We start from the raw sequence: 20,487 nt of genomic DNA, 5'->3' as shown, positions 1-20,487 counted from the left end.
AAACCTGGACTGAAAAACATTATTTACAAAAGTATGAAAGCACTGCAGTCACTACAGTGTCTAACTAAACTTTCTAGACATACAAGGTTAAAGACCCAGACCTACTAAAATGCTGAGAGCTTGGAGCAGGGAGCTTGTGGCCAGCCCAATTTATTTTCTACATGACAACCACAATCTTTTTTCAAATGGCATTTTTTCATCTGCTACTGATTCACAGTGATTTGAATAACGAAATCCTCAGAAACACAATTTTGAGCTTAATTTGTTTCATATATGTCCTCCATCATCAGAAAAAGTCCATTGAGACTACTTTTATATAAATATGTTGTTTGTGATTTTGAGCATTTCTTTGTTTGTTTTGCTGCAGCTCATTTGCTGAATTCGACAGAAGGAAAAGACACTCATGACCACACACAATGTGTCAAACTGCACAGTCATCATCTGTGAAGTGAGGAAACACTGTCTGCCTATAATGATGGGGATCAGGGATGGAAGGCTTCATATCTGCTGCTGAAGAGGGTCAGTTCAGCCATTCCCTGGCGTCACTTCCAGATACTCATATGTGCACTGGATGATTTCTTCAGTCGGATCATTTATTTATCTGTAAAACTTTCAGAAAATGTACTGGAAAGGTTTGAGACACACAGAGAAAATGCAAAGAACACAAACCCTCAACTATATTCATTGATGCAGATTCCCAACAGCACATTCAAGAAATCCTTCTTGATTAAAAAAAAAAAAGTGTTTTTATAGCATTACGTGAAAACAAAGAAAGTCAAGAGTTTGTATTTTTCCAGTGTTTTCCACCCTGTTCTTTAAATCCCCAAACACTGTTTGCAGCCACAGAACTGTTCTGCTTGGTTTCTCACTGGTTTACCTCGAGGACCTGACATTTTAGTTTGAAAATAGAGGGAAGTTTTTCAGGAGTTCCTTTCCTTCCCCTAAGACTTCCTGGATGCACAATCACATTTATCAGAATTTACGTTTTTTTGGTGCAGTATTAGACTCTGCACTTTGCCGTGTCCGGGCTGTCTCACAAATGCAGTAAAACATGACCAACACTACCACAACAGCAGCTAACACTACAGCCACGCTCAAGCCTGAACAGCTGGCTTTTTGCAGCTGTTAATTATCTGTGTGGGTCATTTTCTGGATGAATTGAGTGAACAGTGATCCCTGATCCCTGGTAAAAGCAGCCTGGTGAACAGGGAGACCTGGAGAACCAGCAGATAGGTTGGGTTTGGCACATCATAGGCTGGCAGACCCGGGATAAGATGTAGAGAACTTCTCTTTTGACTGGCCTGGGAATACCTGGGTGTCCTCCAGCAGGAAGTAAAAGATGGATAGATGAATGGAGAGATGGACCAATCAATGGACGGCTAATCCAGATACATTACAGGTTAAGCCTTAGTTACATGTATGAGGGGTTGACCCGGATGGGTGCTGTGGGTTTCTGGGTTTCTGGGTTGTCCGGGTCCGTGGAGGGTTGTAGAGAGGAGGGGCTGCATCTTAAGGTAAACACAGTTCCCGTGACTCTTGTACAGCCCATTTAAGGGACGTCGTAAGAATGGAAAGTACCATAGTCATGTGTGTGTGGTAAGTGTATCGTATTTGTAAGGATAAAAGAAGCTAGATCAACTTACGACTCACGGGTGATGCTTTCGTATGGTGCTCTTACTCTAGTCATCGGTGAGGTGCATGCAGTTACTGACCACATGCACATAAATGCTGCATGAACGGGATGTGCACATGATACATTAGTGCCTGTAAGATCTCCATAGAAACTACACTCTGATTGTCTAATTTCTTCATTTCTGACAGTCTGGCTGCACACAACACTAATGGGCTCCTTGCGCAGTCTGCATGTTTTGGCGGGATTGGAAAAAGTACAAATCTCCACAACACACTTGTGTTTCATCTATGTTTCACCTTGCTTAACCTTGCATGTTGTATAAGTCTTAACTACGATCCGTTGTCTGCAGCATGCTCATAAAAAAAAAGGATCAGTTTCAGAAGATCAGCGAATGAAGTTCAGACGGAGTCATTGCTGTGAAGCAGAAGTTCTAGTCATACTGAGTCCGTCAGAAGTTGTTTCAACCTTTGACTCGCAGTGAAGAGTAGTCTCAGAATGTAGCATTGTTTTCTCCAGAAATGAAAAACAAAGATCCAACAGAGATGAGAGCACAGACAGCAAAGGGAACAGAGTTTCCAGTGGGTTCAGGTTACGATGAAAGATGCAGCTCTGTCTGCCATCGTTCTTACATTAAGAACAGGGATTTCCAGAAAAAGAGCGCATTATGTCTGCTGATTATTTGAGAAGCGTGCAGATGCTAATGGTGTGCTGGTTTCAGCTCCTCAGCTTCCAGCAGCTGCTGTCTTGGCTGCTGTCCACTGAGCATACTGAGTGGCAGTCACAGACACACAGACTCCAGAACAGAAGATCCACAGGAGGAAAGGCTTCCGCTGGCAGCAGCTGATGCAGTGATGCCCTCTGGCACCACAATCATTCTCTTAAAGCTCGCTTGATGATGGGAGAGTTTCAGAGTCTATAGTGTTTGGAGCAAAAACACAATATTTTGCCCCAACTTCTCTGTTAGCATAAAGTAAATGAGGTAGAAGACAGTCTGAGTTATCACATGAATGTATCCAAGGATCAAACCATCCATTTGGGAATGGACCCAAAAGCTCCGTGACTTGTAGGTGGTGGAGTCTTACAGTGGAACAGATGTGACTTCTGCATCTGACCGGCATTTCCTGATGCAAACACTCAAACTGACTGTTTAACGAGCCTCACACACAGAAACAAACACACATCTTTGTGGCAGTGTTTTTACGACGCATGTCAGATGTTTCCTCCTCCCACGCTGTATGTAACAATGCTTCCTCAAACTTCGCCCCGAGCTGGTCAGACTCTCTGTGCTCAGACCAGGTGGTGGATCACACATCCCCCCCCCCCACACACACACAGGAAGCTGCTGCATCGCCCAACATCTGCAGCAACTCTAGAGTTTAAATCCTGATATGACTTCAACCACTTTAGGTGAAAGGGGAAATCAATAGGTTTTTTTTTTTAACTAAATTGTCACTTTATTCCTTTATTTATTTATTTTTTTAAAGTTATGTCTAACTACAGCTGCAGTTGCCACGGAGGAGAATGAAACAGCTGAGAAATGAAAGTGTGAAACAAGTCAAAATATAGTCAGACACATTCCAATAATAAGAGGTGGGCCTTCATTTTTATTTTTATTTACCAAAAACAGGCTTAAAGGATTCTAGATGAACACTCTCCCACAGCCACTAACCAGAAAAGACACCAGAGCAGAATTTTTTTTTTCTTATCAAAACAAGTTAAAAAAGATAGAATACCAGATATCTTTCCCTCCTTTTTAGTGAAAAAATCTACTGAGTGGGATTTGTCCCAACTTATTAGAAGAATTTTTCCCAAGTTCTATTGTTGTTGTACTACTAATTAAAGACAAAACTAAATCTGAAAATTAGCCATAAACACTCAAATGTATATCTTAAATAAACCTTTTAATGTTCCAAAGAGTATTTCATAGCATTAAAGTGGCTTTAATGACACACTTATCCCCAAAACAGATCCTTACAGTCTAACCTTCTTTAGTTGTAAACTATAAACAACTTAAAGACAAGAATTTACACATTTCAAGATACATTTATCTCAAAATTTTATGTACATGATTAGCCAAATTAATCTCCAGATCAAGCAAATCTGTTTCAAGAAGCAAAACCACCTTCCATTCAAAAATGAAACTTCTGGTTAAAATCTTTATTGAAAAAAATTTAAAAATGATTCACTGGAGATACTGCTTTAAATAAGTTCTTTTCAAGATCATGTGACTTGATAAAATTCAGTTGTTAAATGTTACTGAAAAGTTAGTAGAAAGTAAATTTTGGCTTATTTCAAGTGTGGTAAAATATTTAAACCAGAAACTAGACAAAAAGACTTGGTGGGATTTTTTTCAGCTTACATCACCTTTAAGAGTGGGAGGGCAGATACCAGGCCAAACCAACAATGCATAAACACTTAGTCAACTCCAGTAAAAGTGAGATCTAATTATCTCCCAGTGACGGCGGTTGTTTTATTAAAGAGGGAAGAACGTCAGCACCGATGTAGCTCAGCCGCTCGCCAAATCAAAACGCTGTAAAAAAAATCATGAAGGAAGCTTTGCATTTTTGTGGCTTTGATGTTTTTTTGCTAAAATCGACCATGTGGTCACGCCAGCTTTTACTCCTAAAGTCACTGCTGTTACTGGGGATATTTTGCAGGAAAAAGTTTTTGATTAGGCTTTCTGGATCAATATCAACAGACTTGTCATTCAATATTAGATCTGTTTTATCTCTTATCACCCATCCAAAAGTGGAGTCTAAAGACGCGATCCAGCCATCAAATCTAGACAAGAGAAGCTGGTTCAAAGTGGTCCCTTTACGGTGTGTGGAACAAACTTCACATCCTCAGAAAACAAAGTGAAACAGGCATGAAACAGCCTGTCCACTAGATTCAGAGCCTTGACAGAATAAAATAACAGAACATTCTCAGCAGCAGTAGGAGGTGTTAGACCTTCCTTAAAAAAGGAGTAGCGTTTGCCAGGGGTCACATTCTGCCTCTTCATGTTCCACTGTGCTCATTTTCTGTCACATGCAGTAAATCCTAAAGCTGATCACTGAAGTTGCCCTGACAGTAAACGATATGAGTGAACTTTCGAAGCCTGTATGTAAAGATATTTTGAGAAGTTTAATGTGGAAAAAGAAAATCTTACTTTTACCATTTTCAATATCCATATATTCTCTTCTAACTTTAAATCAAACGATAAAAGATTTTGGACTTTTGAAGGTTTTTAGTCTGAAAGCTGAGAAAGAAAAAGAGTTCTTATTGCACACTCTGAAATTAGATTCCGATCACTGTAGAGTTACAGTGATGGGAGAACCCAAATACAGAGTGTCGTCCTCACACTACCTCCTTCTGTGACATTCAGTGATGGAACACATGCATATGGACTAAAGCGTGTTCAGAGAGCAGGCAGAACAAATCCACAGTACAACAGCAGCGGTTTGAAGGGTCGAGAGACAGAAAAGTCTGAAAGACACTCACCATTTGCGTCTGGCTCCTGGGACTTCCATTGATATCCTCCACCTTCTCGTTGGCTGTGTGAGAAAGGAGGTGCAGACATGAGATCCCACTTTACGCTCTGACAGTCTATCATCTAAAGACTTGTGAGTTCATGCGCACAAATCCAGACTAACGCAGCATGTGTGGGAGCAGGAGTGCGGAGAAACAGTGGGGAGGTCTGCATGAGAAGCAAAGCTGCCAGCAGAGTCCCTGACCGACCAGCTCGGTTGACTGTCTGCCGGCAGAGCGGGGAGGGTAACGTTTCAGAGCTGCACAGAGGGAGGAAGATCAGCGAGGAAGCAGCGTTTGAACACTCTGGTTTGTGTGGGACACCAGGAAGTTCATGAAGAAAAGAGGGAAGACGGGGGCACATGAAGACGAAGAAGACATTCAAATGAAGAAAAAAATACGCTGGAAGAGACTAAAAACTGCTCTATTTATGTTAGGGTGACAGTCGTGTATAGAGTATTACTCTATGATTTGATGGAATCTGGGTGTCTGCAGATGTAGAAGCACCCACAGTGCCACTCTGATAATTTCAGAAGAAATCTGTGGTCTATTACTGAGGATGCAGTTTTTAGCCAAAATACTAAACCCTGTGTCATTTGTGTCGTTTTCTAGGACACCAGTTTCTGCAGAGAAGCAGGAGTTCATTAGAAATTCACTTGTGAGTTGTGGGCGGAACTGCTGACTCTGAGCAACCCTTCCCCCTCTGCCCCTCCTCATTGCTGAGAGCTCTTTATTTTTCACCCGCCATCTTACAGCCCCTGCTACACCCAACCTAACATTAGTGGTGAAACAAAAATGGCAAGCAATATAGCTATATATCAGAAGGGGGCGGAGCAGGGAGACTTTGGACGTAGTTTCTACATCACAAACCCAAACCTTTTCAAATGCCATTTTTTTGTCTGCTCCTGATTCCTTTTGACTTGAATAAAGTAATACTCAGAAATTTAGTTTTAATCTTAAATTCTTTTATACACAGTATAACATATACTCTCTGATGCCTTCAGAGTGTTAATTCATAGTTTTGATGCCTTAAGTGTGAATCTACAATTTTCATAGTCATGAAAATAAAGAAAACTCTTTGAATGAGAAGGTGTGTCCAAACTTTTGGTCTGTACTGTATGTCCTCAATCATCAGAAAATGCTACAAGAACCTGTGAATACCACTATTTTCAATCGGAGTCTGCCGTTTCTTGCTCTACACATAATTGGATCCAGATTTTGCTAAATTTAAATGTCTCTCTTTAAACCATCCAGTTTGCTTAAGGATCTCCACAAACCATTTTTAACAACCACAAGTAATCCCTGTTTTCAAAGTATTAGACTTTATCTCCGCTAATTTGGACTTTTTTTTCTTGCACCAACGACCAGCTAATTAGCTAATTAGAGAGCTGAGTTTTAATCTTTTATGTCCAGTTCACATCATTATGATACAACACATTCAGGAGGTCTCATTGCTCTGATGAGAAAAAACTTTTGACCCATTCAACAGAATTGAAGACAATTGAATGCTTTTTAATTAAATTTAAGACATTTGAGGACTTTTTAAGGATCTACTGCCACCCTGCTGTTTATGCAAGTTGAGATGATTTTGATTAATGAGACTAACATAGACTAAGTTAGCTTTGTTTAACCAACCAATTACATTACTGTATAAATTGCTTGGCTTCATGTATTTCTTGAATTATTTTAATAAATGTACTGAATTAAACGGAAGAAAATATCATTATTTGCTGTTTTTCATGATAAGTGTGTGCATATTTGTGCGTGTGTGTGTGTGAGGACACTCTCACACTAGATATTTAGATATTAAAACAAATTAATGTTTTATAACACAAATCAAGCTTTGTCTGCAAGTTTTGGTGTTGAAACTATTTTCGCCTGCTTTTAAAGTTTAACAACTTTGCCATGAAGTAAAATAAAACACTGTTCTAACATTAAAAGACAGGAAAATGGAGGCAGTGACAGCAGAATTTTACAAGTCATGTCTTACTATGGCGGCTGTTGCAAAGAGTCTGAAAGCAGCAAAGGAAGCTGCTTTTTGTAGTCATCCAGCCTCTCTCCACGAGTCACTCAGTGCAGCAGAAAAGCATCAAACCTTTGAGAGTGAACCTTCATCTAACGTGTTATCTAATCATCTATGACAGCAGTCCCGTCACATCCAACAGCAACACAGAACAGGACCCCCCCCCCTTTTTCTCTGCTGCAGAGCCACATGTTCTAGATCTGCTTTTAAGAAAGTATGATTGTTTTTATGACACATTCCCATCAGAAGAACTGTTCCACCTGACCTATTCCAGGTTGTTGAAATGTTCAGAGAAGACTCCCACTTCATCCTGGCCATTCAAAAACCTGTAAATTAGGTCAGGCATCATCTGTTTGATGTTTTTTCCTTTTAGAATACATCCGTTTTCTGTCTCAGCTCCAATACTGGAGTTCGTCTAACATGTTTGGAACCGCCAACCAAGCTTTATCTGCAGCCGTTGTTGGGAAGAGCTTTCATTTGGGTAAAAGTGGAGAGCGAGGCGGGGCTTCAGGTGGTACAGAAAAGGAAGAACAAGAGCTGCAGCAGACACAGTCATAAAGCCTCAGCTGTTCTGCTTCAGTTATTCAGCTCCGTTTAGCTTGATGAGTCTCCTCTGAGCAGTGAATGCTGATCGGTAAATATGGAGTTTTATACTTATGTTCCTGAACGAAGTGGGGGTGGGGGGGGATCTGAACTGTTAGAATCATTTGCAATCATTAAGCTTCCTAAGCAAGTCTGATCCACCTAGTGAATAAATGTTTTATTTGATTAATATTATTATTTATTTACCCAATTACAGGATTTTATTTTGTTTTAAAACCATTTATTAGTATCTGGTATTCTTCGTTAATTTGACAGGCATGTAAAATAACAAATAAATCTCTCCTAGGGGGGTCATGTTGTAAAAGGTCAGTCAGGTTCAGATCCCCGAACCTGGAGTGGCGGAGACAAGCGCAGCGAGGCGTCCAGTGTGGGACAAGAAAGAAGACCAGATGAGTCAGAGTTATGTAAAATAGAAAAATAATCTGACTAAGTTTTATTGAGTTTAAAAAATACAAGTAAAGTCATTTTTATAACAAAAGTGTTGGCTATTAAAGCATTTGAGCAAAGAACAATCATCAAATCAGAGTCAAAGCTGTACTAGAATGTTTTGTTAGGATGGCTCTAAAAAGCATGACCATCTCAGTCTTTCATTTGCAGCAGCAGCTGCTGGGGTCAGGAATGAATGCAAATGTTCAAAGAGTGCATTTTATCTGCGCCCTGCGAGCAAGAAGGCTGATTTACATCCAAACATTCAGGAAGAGATGGACTCATCTGTGCAAAGACTGCCACCTTTCTGAGAGGACAGGAAGAAGCTGCATCAACATCAATTAAAAGGACTATCAGTGAGATAAACTAGACAAACAGGATTACAGCTTTCTAATGTTCAAAAGACTTGTTCATGTTATAGTTTTAATACAGAAAGAATCTAAGGACAACAAAGAGACTTTAAGAATTTGAAAAAGGTTGGAAAAATACCACGAATAAAAGTGCAAAAGGGGGTAGACACAAACAGAGTGAGAGAAAACAAAGCAGTGAAGAGTGTGAGCTGTCAGGGGAGCTGCATGCTGCTGCACTGCTGGTTGTTAGTCAGAGATCTGCTCTGCTACAGCTCTGTCGTCACACCGGGATCATGCTCAGCTTTGCTTCACAAATGAATCCACCAGACAGACACCATCAGATTGAATCATGAACACGTGCAGCGGTTTTAAACTGCTTATCGTTCCTTCTGTCCATCTGTTTACTGGTCGTTTTTAGTACATCTTTATGTTGCCAATTATCAACTGAAAATCAAACATTTTGAATGGTTTCATCTAGAACTGCTCATGGGTCAAAGAAGAGAAGCCCAGACCTCCATCTCCACCAAAACCTCCTCCAGGAAGAACCCGTCCAGGCCAGCAGGGAGACATAGCCCGTGCAGCTGGGTCTTCCCCGGGGGCCTGCTCCTTGTGGGACATGCCCGGAATACCTCCCCAAGGGGGCATCAGGAGGCATCCAAATAAGATGCCCAGGCCACCATAACTGGCCTCTGTTTCCGTTGGTTCTATTCTGAGCTCCTCCTCCTGGCTAAGACCCCCTCCCCTCATCTCCTAAGGCCGTGTCTCACAGCCACTACGTACATTTTGCGCATATTGCACAGACGAAAATTGGTCATACGTGAATATACGTGGAAAAAGTGAGAAAAGTTGTGGTCTTTACGTGAAATTTTCGCAGGTGTATCACAAATGAACCATGTTAAAACCACGGAATAACAACAAAAAAAACACTCAAAGAACACGTAAACCAATACAGAACATGGACCGTGCATAACTATTGCACTTTTTTATGCAATTCATTGGTGATCATGTAATTTGTACGTAAGATGTGCGGCATATACATATTATAAAAGTTATACATCAGTAGGACATGAGCATGAAAAGTGTTAGACGTACATAGAATGGTTGTGGAAATCCACCAATTTGTGTATGCATCTTGCAAAAATCACACACAATTCCATAAGATTTACGTAATAATTGCGTATGAACTAAACTGCATAATTTTCAACCAACCAAAAATTTTGTACAGCTCGAAACCAAATTCATGTAAAGATCTGTCAGCCGAAACCCTCGACGGACGTCTACGGACATCAACGAATGACATACACAAGAAATACTTTCATGCATATATCACGCATGCATAGACCAAAATTTCATACATGGAAAACGCGCAAAATATATGTGATAGTTGTGTGACATGGCCCTAAGGGAGCGCCCAACCACTTGAGGAGAACTTCTATTTATCTAGGATCTGCTCCTTTTGGTCACGACCCAAAACTCATTCCCATGGGTAAGGTTCGTAACATAGACTGCAACACAGACCCTTGGTGGTTCTCCCTGCAATTAAAGGTCTGCATAAAGACACATGTATTATTAAGGGACTATTACAACAGTAAAAGAGGGATGGAAGAATGAATGAGTAAATGAGATAGAAACATATGCGTGAATATGTACCTATGATCTGGATGATCTGTGCCAGCAGGACTCCATCAGTGACGTCCTGGCTCAGGTCCTTGATGAGGCGCGGGCAGCCAGACTTTGCCAGGTAGTGGTTGGCCCAATCTGTGTATATCTGCAACAGGACAACAGATTTGTGAGAAAAAGAGGCAGAGAGGACAACTGGTGTGTCAAACACTGAAATATTCAGATTATTGCTCTTTAGTGAAGACACAGCAGCACAAAATGAGCAAGCATAGACAAAAAGAAGTTCCTATGAATTGTTGTGAGCTAATGATGAAGGGGGGATACTGCCCTTATGGTAAAGACTGTTTTAGAAATATCCCATGATCGGTCAGCCTTCTGGACAAGAAATGTAACCATCCTGCTAAGTCGTGCTGTTCTAAGCTGCATTTATAGACCAAGCTTTCAGTACTGCACAAACAGTACAAGAGAACCATTCAACAAAGCAGACATAGACACTGATTGGAAACCTGAAACTGACTTTAAATTCAATAAACAAAACAATAAAATCACAAACAAGGCAGGTTTTTGATACACCTGCGGGGCTCCTAATCCGTCTTAGTACGAAGCATTTATAAACATGCAGCAGCAACCCTGGATGACTCAGCAATAAAAAAATATAGAGAAAAAAATCCATCTCAGAACACCTCCTCGACTTCAAAATTTAATCTTGTTTGGAAACAAAATAGATTATGACTAAACTCCCACTGTCAGTTCTTGATTTTAAGGCCAGTCAGGAAGAACCAAATGATGCATTTCATTAATGGTGGCTGGATATGAGATCAGTTTCAAACTGACTGCTATGTTTGGAAGTGAAATACATTTTTTAAATAACCTTTGGCATGAAATAGTTGTGTTAATTTTTTTAAATGACAAAAGTGGGATGATGTTTGTTTAAATCCCCTGTTTTTATGTTATTTTACCCTAAATGCATGTATTTTTAAGGATGTGAGATACATACTGGATGTTGACCAGTGGGTAGACTCTCCATAACTACAACTTGACATTGTCCCACCCAACCCTCCATTAACATATATTGACTGTGTTAACTGAAGTCAATACCTGATCCACCTCTCATTTTATTTTGGAGACTTTTGCTCCAACCTGTTTGGTATTTTGGTCCATGATGGATTATTTTACAAGTACAGTAGTCTTATAATGCAACAACGTTAGGATTTGGTCACAAATACAACCGCCTCCGCGCCATTGGAAGTCATCGGCAGAATCTTCAATATTTCATGCCTAATTTTTTGAAAACCTTTGAAACCCTCCCATCAGTCAATTATGGTGCTGTTCCTCTCCTGCCACCCGCCTGTCACTGGACTGCCACTGCGCGACCTCCAAATGTGCCCGGTGGCCACTGACTGATGTCAAAAAATCTTCCTGTCACTGCTCAATTTTATCCTTTTCTTTAAACCTCTGCAGCCGCCATGTGGTGTGTAAAAATGAGACTGCCGCCTCCTGATTACAAATGTCACATCGCGGCAATCTGCCCATTTCTTTGAAAAACTAGCATGGCCCAATTACCCAAGTGAAAATGTTGCAGTCTTGTTTCAAAAGTTTGTTTAAAATACGTGGTTAGATTTTTTTTTGTCAACCTGATTTGGGGTGACTTGCTAGTTAAAGGTTTTGCAGCTGTGGTTTTTTGACAAAGACAAAATGTCCTTAATTCTACAATGAGCTCACTGAGTGAGTTCCAACTGTTGACGGGGAACCAAATATCTCTGTTGTCACAGAATGTGATGAAGCCTGAAGTGAAACAGGCTCATTGAGTTTACGTCTTCCTCCTTGACGCTCGGTATATGGTTTGGGGCAAAACAAGTTACGGTTCAAAAAAAGTTAAATTGCAATTTTGAAATTCTCCCCATCAGAAGTCTAAATGTGTCTCGTGTTGGCCCTTCAGATGGTTGAGCCCTCAAAGGCTGTCCTCTTGAAAGTCTCATCCATAGCCTCCTGTCCCTATTCAACTTTCCAGACCTGAAAGAGAGCTGGATTTTTCACCAAAGGGTTTTTAAATTAACCAGAAAGTGGGAGCTGTTTCTCCCCTCCATGCTGGTCATTACAGATGTCCACTGACAGGCAGAAAGGAAGCAGCTCCTCAAACATGGCTAAATCAGAGTTTCTAAAAAAGGAAGAAAAAAAACCTGTCAGCCGCTCATAAAGACACCTGACTGCTTCTGCGTCTTTGTTGTTCTAGATTAAACAGTCATGGCTGGGCAGCTTTGTGAATGTCAAGGATTCCTTCAGAAACAGAGAGTGGGAGTTAAGACCATAAAGGAGAACACATTTTGTTTCCTGTAAGTCCTCAAATAAAAAACATGAGGTTTTTTTTGCTATAAAAGTGGCCATTTAAGACGATGGAGACCAAACTCTCCCACCTGCTGCAAGCTTTTCTGTCATTTTCATTGTTTTCAGGGAGAAGAGGTCACCCAGCGAGGACAGGACCACCATGTTTGACTCAATCCATGCAGACTAGTCACCGAAATCATTAGCAGTGTTGATGTTTGTTCAGTTTGGTCTGCTGATGGAAGTTGGTTTGCGGTTGACATTTCCAGAGGAATTCCCACATAAAACCGAAGCGTGAAAATCTCATGGTGAAATCATCCTTTTTTTCCCCTCATAAACTTCATGTACACAGCCTCCCCTCTGTTCCTGAAAGTGGAATGCTCGTGTCATTTAGAGTTACTGGCAAGTTTCAATCATAAGTGGGTTCCCTTAATGAGTTAAAAGTGGTGAGACTTAAATGAAAGCTTGAACAGAGATGAAAAAAAGGCTATCACCTCAACCCCATGAGCACCAAACTGTAGTTTTTCTCTAAAAACTTCAAAACTGAAACTCTGTCTGTTTGTTTGACTTTTTTTAAATAAGAATTATAAGCAGTGCTGTTTAGCTGCTGCATGTTACGATGGACTCAGTAAGATTAAGAGGAGAAGGGACTTCAGGAAGTAGCTGTAGAAAGGAAGTATGTTTGCTTTAGGAGGTTAAATGTAGTAGAATGGAGTGACGGAATAGTGGCACAGAATAAGCATGATTTTGAATAGCCAATGGCAGCAGACTTCATCCATGCCGTCTGTGAAGGCCTTTGCCTTATTATTTTGCAATTCTTTCAAAAGCGATTAAAAAAAAAAAAACCACGAAGATTGAACCCGATTCGTCCATTGTTTTTACACTCTGTAACCCAGACATGAAGATGTGATTACAGATGCTTTTAAAATGTATAAATCTGATCTCTAAAGATCCTCTGTGTCTCCCGTACATTGTAATGTGACAAACACAGAGAGAGATTTGCATACATCTGCTGTAAATCAAACTATTGTTCACATCTGCATTTTTGAATGACTTATCACGTGGGTTGGTTTGTGTTTATTCACATAAACGGTTTAACGGAAACTGTGTAATTACACATTTTGTAAAGTGAAACTTTTTCCACAAAATCTGGGCTAGCCTGAAAAGAAATTACCCACAAACAAACTTCCGGTTCATATGAAAAAAAGTCTGCTTTTCATGAAATTCTTCATTTTAAATACTTCTTCATTCAAACAAATCAAATTTTTCGAGGGAACGATATAATTCTTTTTTTTTTTTTTTTTTTAATTTTTAATTTTTTGGCTGCTGTTAGTTCCTGCTTCTTGAAATTGAACAAACACTCACACACACACACACACAAATTGTTTAAATAACTTTAAAAACCCTGGAGAAAATGATTGCTATTTTTTTCAGAAAAACTGCCAACAGAGGAAGACTTTTTGGCTTATTTCTAAGGGGCCTGTTTTGGAAAAGTGGGAAGATCACTGATGTGATCAGGGAGGAAACGATTGGGGGTATAGACTGTGATTTGTGATGGTAGCAAAGATACAAAGCTGGGAAAATGAGGAGAGAAGTGAAAGAAAGTGACAGCGAAGAAATGTACAAGAAGGAGGATGACTTGGACTTGAGACTCAAGAACTTTAGATTTGAGGTGAGATAGAAATGTGAGTCTTGTGACTAAATTTTATTTAATTTAATTCTGTTTTTTATTTTGACCTTGAAAACCAAAATTTCAAGGGGTTAATGAATAAAAGATTTGATCCCAAAAGCACCACAATGAAATATGTTACAGATTTTAAACTATTGAGACTTGACACTTAATGTGGACCCCTGACTTGGGATTTACCCAAAGACCTGAAATTGCTTTTGAACTTCTGACCAGATTTAAGACTTGACCTGCATTTACAAAATTTGACTTGTGGGCATTTCTGCTGTAATGTCTGTCCGTTGTTAGTCTGACGTTTGATAGTTTTGGTATGACACAGGTACAAAGTGAAGAAGAAGCAAAAGAAAATCACTTTAAAACGTATAGAAGATCCGTTGAAATGAGTCGAAGCAGAGTGGGAGAGAGGAATTGCGAGAGAAAAGCCTCAGGCCTGATCTGCAATAGAAGGAAAGCTGCCAGAGGGAAAGAAAAGGCAGGCTGTGTGGACTGGAGACAGTGGCTCTGATTGAATCCTGGAGGGACACCTGCAGGAGGTGGACTTGGAGACGCTTATTGAACATGTCTATTAGAAATGACAGAGACAGGCAGAAGGGCTGATTGAGCTCAAAAAGGTACCAGACATAGGAGGAGGAACAACACAGGAGAGTTTAATGGACTTACAGAAAGAAGACATGAAGAGGATCATGGTGACAGAAGGAAACAGACAGACAGATGATTCTGGGGCAACACCTACAGCTAAAAGCTGAAAACAAAGATGCAACTTTTGTTCCACTTTCAGAGGCAGGTGATGCTTTAAGAGAGAGCATTAGTTTCCTTATCTGTATCAGGGAGTCATCTTGTTTTCAACACAAGTTTGGGTGTGGGATTTAGCTCAGCATTCATGTCCTGAACATCCAGATGAGTTTAGTTGAAAGTTTACAGTCAAGAAGTTAAAAAGACATTTTCTGCTTTTTCATTCAGCAAATAAAGAAAGAGTCATGACAAAAGCACTTCAATGTCTCTTCAAATCCATCCATCCATTTTCTGAACCTGCTTAAGTGAAGGTGGGGTAGACCCTGGACAGATCTCCACACCTTTGCAGGGCCTTCTCCAAATCCATTTAACTATAAAATATTGATGTTCTACAATTAATTCAGAAAGTCATAGATCTTTTCTCAGCTTTTCTCTGAGCATTTTCACTTTTCCATCAGCAGAGCAGCTAAAAGGAAACCAAACAATGAATCTCAGACAAAAACTGCCTAAGTATTTTTACTTTCTTACGCGACTTATTTTGCAGGCTTGAGATGTGACCTTAAAGCTGGAGAACCTGGTGCCTCCTGTCCCCTCCACTTCCTGATACACCAAACATCAAAGACAGCCCTACCCCTGAGCTTGCCTCCTGACTCGCTGATCTGCTCCCTCCATGACTCTGCGCTCAGACTCTCCTACACGCATGAACCTATCCTGTCTGCATCCCAGTCACTCCGGAGGCAGAGGCTGGCACTGCGACTGTGGCTGAGCAACGTAAACAAAAATCCACAAAAACACCACCTTCAGCTCGGCACACTGACAGCACACACACTCCTTCTGCCAAGACGGAGCCCACTCCCACCCCAGTCCCCCTCCTCTGGGTACCTCCTTCTCCTTTCTCCCAGCAGCATCAGTCAGCAGACTCCTTTCTCTCTGCTGCTGTTTTCTTCCCTGATGCACTGAGGTTCCCTGTCCTGTTCAGCTGCAGCTCCTCTGTAGCTCCGCGGATCCTGACAAACCACCGGCTCTCGCCTCGAGCAAGAAAACTGCCTCCAACAGTCCTGACCACAATGCAGTAACTACAGCTGCGCAGGTCCAGCTGGCAGACAGCTGCAATGGCACGGGTCAGCCTCTGGAGGGAGCCAGCTGAACGGCACATGAGCCTTGAGGAATTGCTGATTCCTCATCTCCTCATCTGTTCATATGCCTCTGCTGTGTGTCTGTGAATGCACAGGCTCTTTAATTAGGGCATCAGTCCAACACATTTGATCAGATTAAGATCCTAATGAAACTTAAAGACTTTGAGCATAAAAAGCGTCTCTTGGAGCACATTCAGCTGCGTGAAGGAGGCCAGCCTAGAGAGTCGGGTCTTCTGTGGTTGCTCAAAAGCCTCAATTTGCCTGAGAAGCCGCTCCCGCATGACTACTAAACGTGATTAAACACAACATGAGCGCATTAAGTGAATGAGCGATGAGCCAATGCAATCGATGAGACTGGGATGGGATGGAGCTTCTCTGCTGATTCTCTGCTGTAGATCCATCTCTGTTGTACTGCAAACTGAGGGCGATGAAAGGTCCAGTGTGACTGCCAGGAAGGTTTATGGAGAACCAAAAACAAACCAAGATCTACTTAGCAGAAAATCTTTGAAAAGCAAATAAAGAGAATTGAGCAGTTTTAAAGTCTGACAGTAAAAGAGTTTGCAGATCCATGCAGGTTTGAGCCTGAATTTACTCAAAGTGTGAGCATTTTCTACATTTACAAGTACAGTTCTCAAGAAATTGGAGAGATTCAATTTTTCTGCCCAGTGGGCACGCACACACGCACTATTCAACCTCACACTCTCCCAGTAAGAGTAGTTATGTCCAATCTTAACATTGTTAGCTGTAGTGTGCGTGGACTTCGCTCCTGGATAAAGAGGCTGAAAGTGTTAAACAACCTGAATGGTCTAAAAGCAGATATAGTTTTACTGCAGGAGACCCACTTATCTAAATCAGCTAATCATCGTCTGTGCTGCTCACAATTTCCATTCATGTATTCTGCTAGTTACAACTCCAAACAAAGGGGAGTTGCTGTCTTAATTAATAAATATATCAAATTGACTTATAAGGATACAGTTACTGACCCAGAAGATACATTTGTAATTATTAATATATCAGTTCAGAATAATGACTTTTGCATAGCTAGTGTCTGTGGCCCAAATGTTGACAACTCTTCCTTCTTTCATAGATTCTTCACTTCACTCTCAGTTCACTCTGACTCCACAATTCTTAGGAAGGGACGTGAATCTGATTCTGGATCCTGAACTTAACAGACTTAGCACAGCGCACATGGCAGTCTGCAAGTATTCTAAGGCAGTACATGAATGATCTGGGTCTCTGCAACGCCTGGCGCTCATGTCAACCAAACACTAAAGGGTTCACCTTCTTCTCTCCAGTTCACCACTCACATTCTCGTTTAGACTATTTATTAGTCAGTAAATCCCTTTTAAAAGATTTTAAAAGTTCCAGCATTCATCCAATTATTATCAGTGATCATGTACCAGTTTCTATAAATCCTCAGGTATAACCTGGAGGTTTAATGCACTCTTGTTAAAAGACCAAGAATTTATTCAATTCTTTAAAAGAGTGAGCAACCTTCTTAGAATTCAACAATACTCCTGATATCTCACCATTTCTTCTTTGGGAAACAGCAAAAGCAGTGATGAGAGGGAAAATCCTCTCTTACTCAACTCATAAAAAAACACAAAGGGAAAGCAGATTTATTAGAACTCCCTCATGGGCAAGGTAGCCACTTCAGTCTCTCTGGTCTCCCATTGCTAACTCCATGACTGAGGGGGTGAAGTGCCTGGGCAACGCTGCTCCTTGTCTGCCGTGGTTGGGGGCGGGGATCGAGGCCTTCTGGCTGGCCTTGGTGTGAGGATGACTGGGCACTCTCCCTCCTTCTTTTTACCTTCCATTATCCACCTCAGAAGAAAATAAACACTCACTCGAGCACAGGTGCTATCTCACATTTGCACAAATAACTTGCGTAACTGAATGAAATGTTTCACATGTGTTTGTCTGAATGAATGCGTGTGTGAACGAATCTCTCCCCTACCCCCCCAACATCTCTCTGTCTTTTTCACTCCTTTCTTTTCCATTCGGTCCAACAAAAAACTGTCACACATACAACTAATATGAATAAACTGTTCTATAATTTACTAAATGAGTTTATTCAAATATACATCTGCTGTGTCAGAAGATTCATAATCCCATGTTGTAAAAGTAAAATATGTCCAACACAAGATGCCATCAGCTCTCATCTGTTTGCTCAGCTGTTGGACAGGACAAGTTAAAAAAAAAAAAGTTGCTGATTTGGAGCGGCAGAGTTTTTTGGAAGAGAAGATGGGAAGAGGTTCTTCAGTGAAAGAGAAACTGACTGAGGAAAACAAGCAGAACTCTGCTAGAGGAGGAAGTAACTTCTGAGTTCCATGCGGGAGCTGAATCCGAGTTAATCCAGAAAGGATCAAACTCAATTATCCTAAGAATTTGAGAGGTAATCCGTCAGGTTTAACAGAGCACCCAGCTGCTGCACTGAACCACCTGGAGGCAATTTTCACTGTCCAAAAAACATTCAGCATCTTTTTTTGCTCTCCGTCTTGTCACGTCCTGTGATCTGACAGGGAAGCCCCCCCCCTGAATCCAAAACTAATATTTACGGGCAGTCGTCCAACATGGCTTTCTTCCAATCCCGCAGTGTGAGGAGATTGTGCCCGGGTGCCATCCACAAACACCCAGGCGGAGAGCTTTATTGTTTCATGGCACTGGATCAAAAATAATAACTTAATTTATAAGGAAACTTTCTCCATAACAGTTTCTGAATCAAACAGGATGACCTTTGCTGTTGTGCCAAATGTCAATCAATTCAAGCCAGGTTGGATTTGGGCTAAAGACGGTGGCGGGCGGTGTCTGATAGAGCACTGAATCACGAGGGCAAAGACAAAGCAACGAGACTGTGATTGCAAATGATCGCGTTACACATGTACTAGAATCAAACTATGTTCACACCACTGTCACAGGGGGAACTTTCAAGTGGCCACTTCCAAATGAAAAGTCTACGGAAACATCTGAAACGCATGAAAACTGCAGTGTTCACGTTTAACTACAAGTTTCTACGACACTTTACGAGCTATACAAAAAAAAACGTTGAATTTTGGTTTAACAATGAAAGTTATACGAGGTCAAACTTTAACCAATCAGAGACTTGGTAGTGACATATGGATGGGTTCCGTTCTAATTTACTAAAGTGCCAAATGTTTGAAAATTTCAGTTTGTGCCCAGTCAGAATTCTATGACACCAAGTCTTTCACATATCGGAAAAGCCTGCAAAGATTTGCACTGCTTGCACACTTCAAACCATGCCATACTTACATGTGCCAGTAAACAGTAGAAGAGAAAGAAGAAAAACAACAGGAAGAAGCCCCTCCTTGCTCATCCAGTTTGAACACCACGGGCTTTAAGTGCGCTAAAAATGCAGGTTCTTGAACGTGCAAGACTTGCCTGGTGTGTCCATAACTTTTGAGTGACCATAATCTCGCAACACTGAGATTAATCAGCCCCTGTGTGCTCAGACACTCCTGATCTTTGAACATGGTTCTTTGAGCATCTGTTGTTTTTATGCAACAAACTGCCAATAGAAAGCCTGAGCAGGAAAGGGTGAACTGCTCATCTAGAGGACACCATCTGTGCCATATATGTCAGTGATGTGCTGCCCCGCAGAAATGAGACAGTTAGACAGTTAGACCCTGTTTGGGAGTTATCAAATATTCCTTTGACAAAAACCCAAAAAACTGTTGGTTGCAGCCATACAACATGAGTTAATATTCCACTTGTTGGCATATTTGTTTGCTTATTGAAAGATGTCCAAAGCAATATTTCATAGAATGAGGTCATTCAGTCCATCTCAGTGCAGCGTTCTGCTCAGTTCTTGAGTTGCAGAAAGTTAACTTGAGCCAAACACGGACAAATGTTCTTGACCTGATTTTTGCATCAAGTGCAGCTTCCACAGGTTTCTGTGTAAAAGCATGCAGATCGAAGGAATCAAATGGCAAATGTGTGGTGCAGAGGATGCTGATTTGTTATAATCTGAGTGAACAGCATGACTCAAGTGTATGGTGTTACCATGGTGATCGCGGCAGCACTGTCACCAGACACGGTGACAGTGGTGCTGGTGAAGACACACACTAATCAGACTGACGAAGCAGTTATGACCCCCTCACTTCCAGCCATCAGCTCAAGCTGCAAGTGATGGGGGGGGGGGGGGGGGGGCTTTTACACATTTGTTAATTGGCTGTTTAGGTGTTAGCTGACATGATGGGGCCAGGCTAAGATCAATGCACACCTCACTGTGGAGGAAACAGACTTAATGAAAGGCTGGACTTGTGTGACAGCAGACTCAAAGTAAGGAGCTCCTAATAAGCATCAGTTGCTTTCATCCTGTCTATTTCCAGAGGCCACACCGCAACTACCAGAATTTCTCACTCCCTCTACTGCGGAGTAAACAAATAAATGAAGTGAAACTCGGGACCCGATGTGCTGCTTGAAGAAAG

The 20,487-nt window shown here is 41.1% G+C and overlaps 1 protein-coding gene across 14 annotated transcripts in view; it reads right to left on the bottom strand.

The window, feature by feature from the left end:
* Positions 1-20,487, bottom strand: part of nav3 (neuron navigator 3) — a 518,579-nt gene that overhangs the window by 159,299 nt on the left and 338,793 nt on the right. For 13 of the 14 annotated variants that reach the window (XM_078941837.1, XM_078941838.1, XM_078941836.1 and 10 more), the window contains 2 exons: positions 10,193-10,310; positions 5,114-5,166 (listed from right to left, as the gene is read on the bottom strand). In XM_078941837.1, the coding sequence (XP_078797963.1) occupies positions 5,114-5,166; positions 10,193-10,310 (171 nt within the window). Of the gene's footprint in view, positions 1-5,113; positions 5,167-10,192; positions 10,311-15,785; positions 15,965-20,487 lie in introns of those variants that run through there. The other variant, XM_078941839.1, reaches the window with a different exon arrangement.

The sequence above is a fragment of the Oryzias latipes genome, chromosome 23, assembly GCF_053564925.1.
Source record: "Oryzias latipes strain Hd-rR chromosome 23, Olatipes_Hd-rR_3.1".
NCBI lineage: Eukaryota > Metazoa > Chordata > Actinopteri > Beloniformes > Adrianichthyidae > Oryzias > Oryzias latipes.
This window is presented reverse-complemented; position numbering and strand designations above follow the sequence as displayed.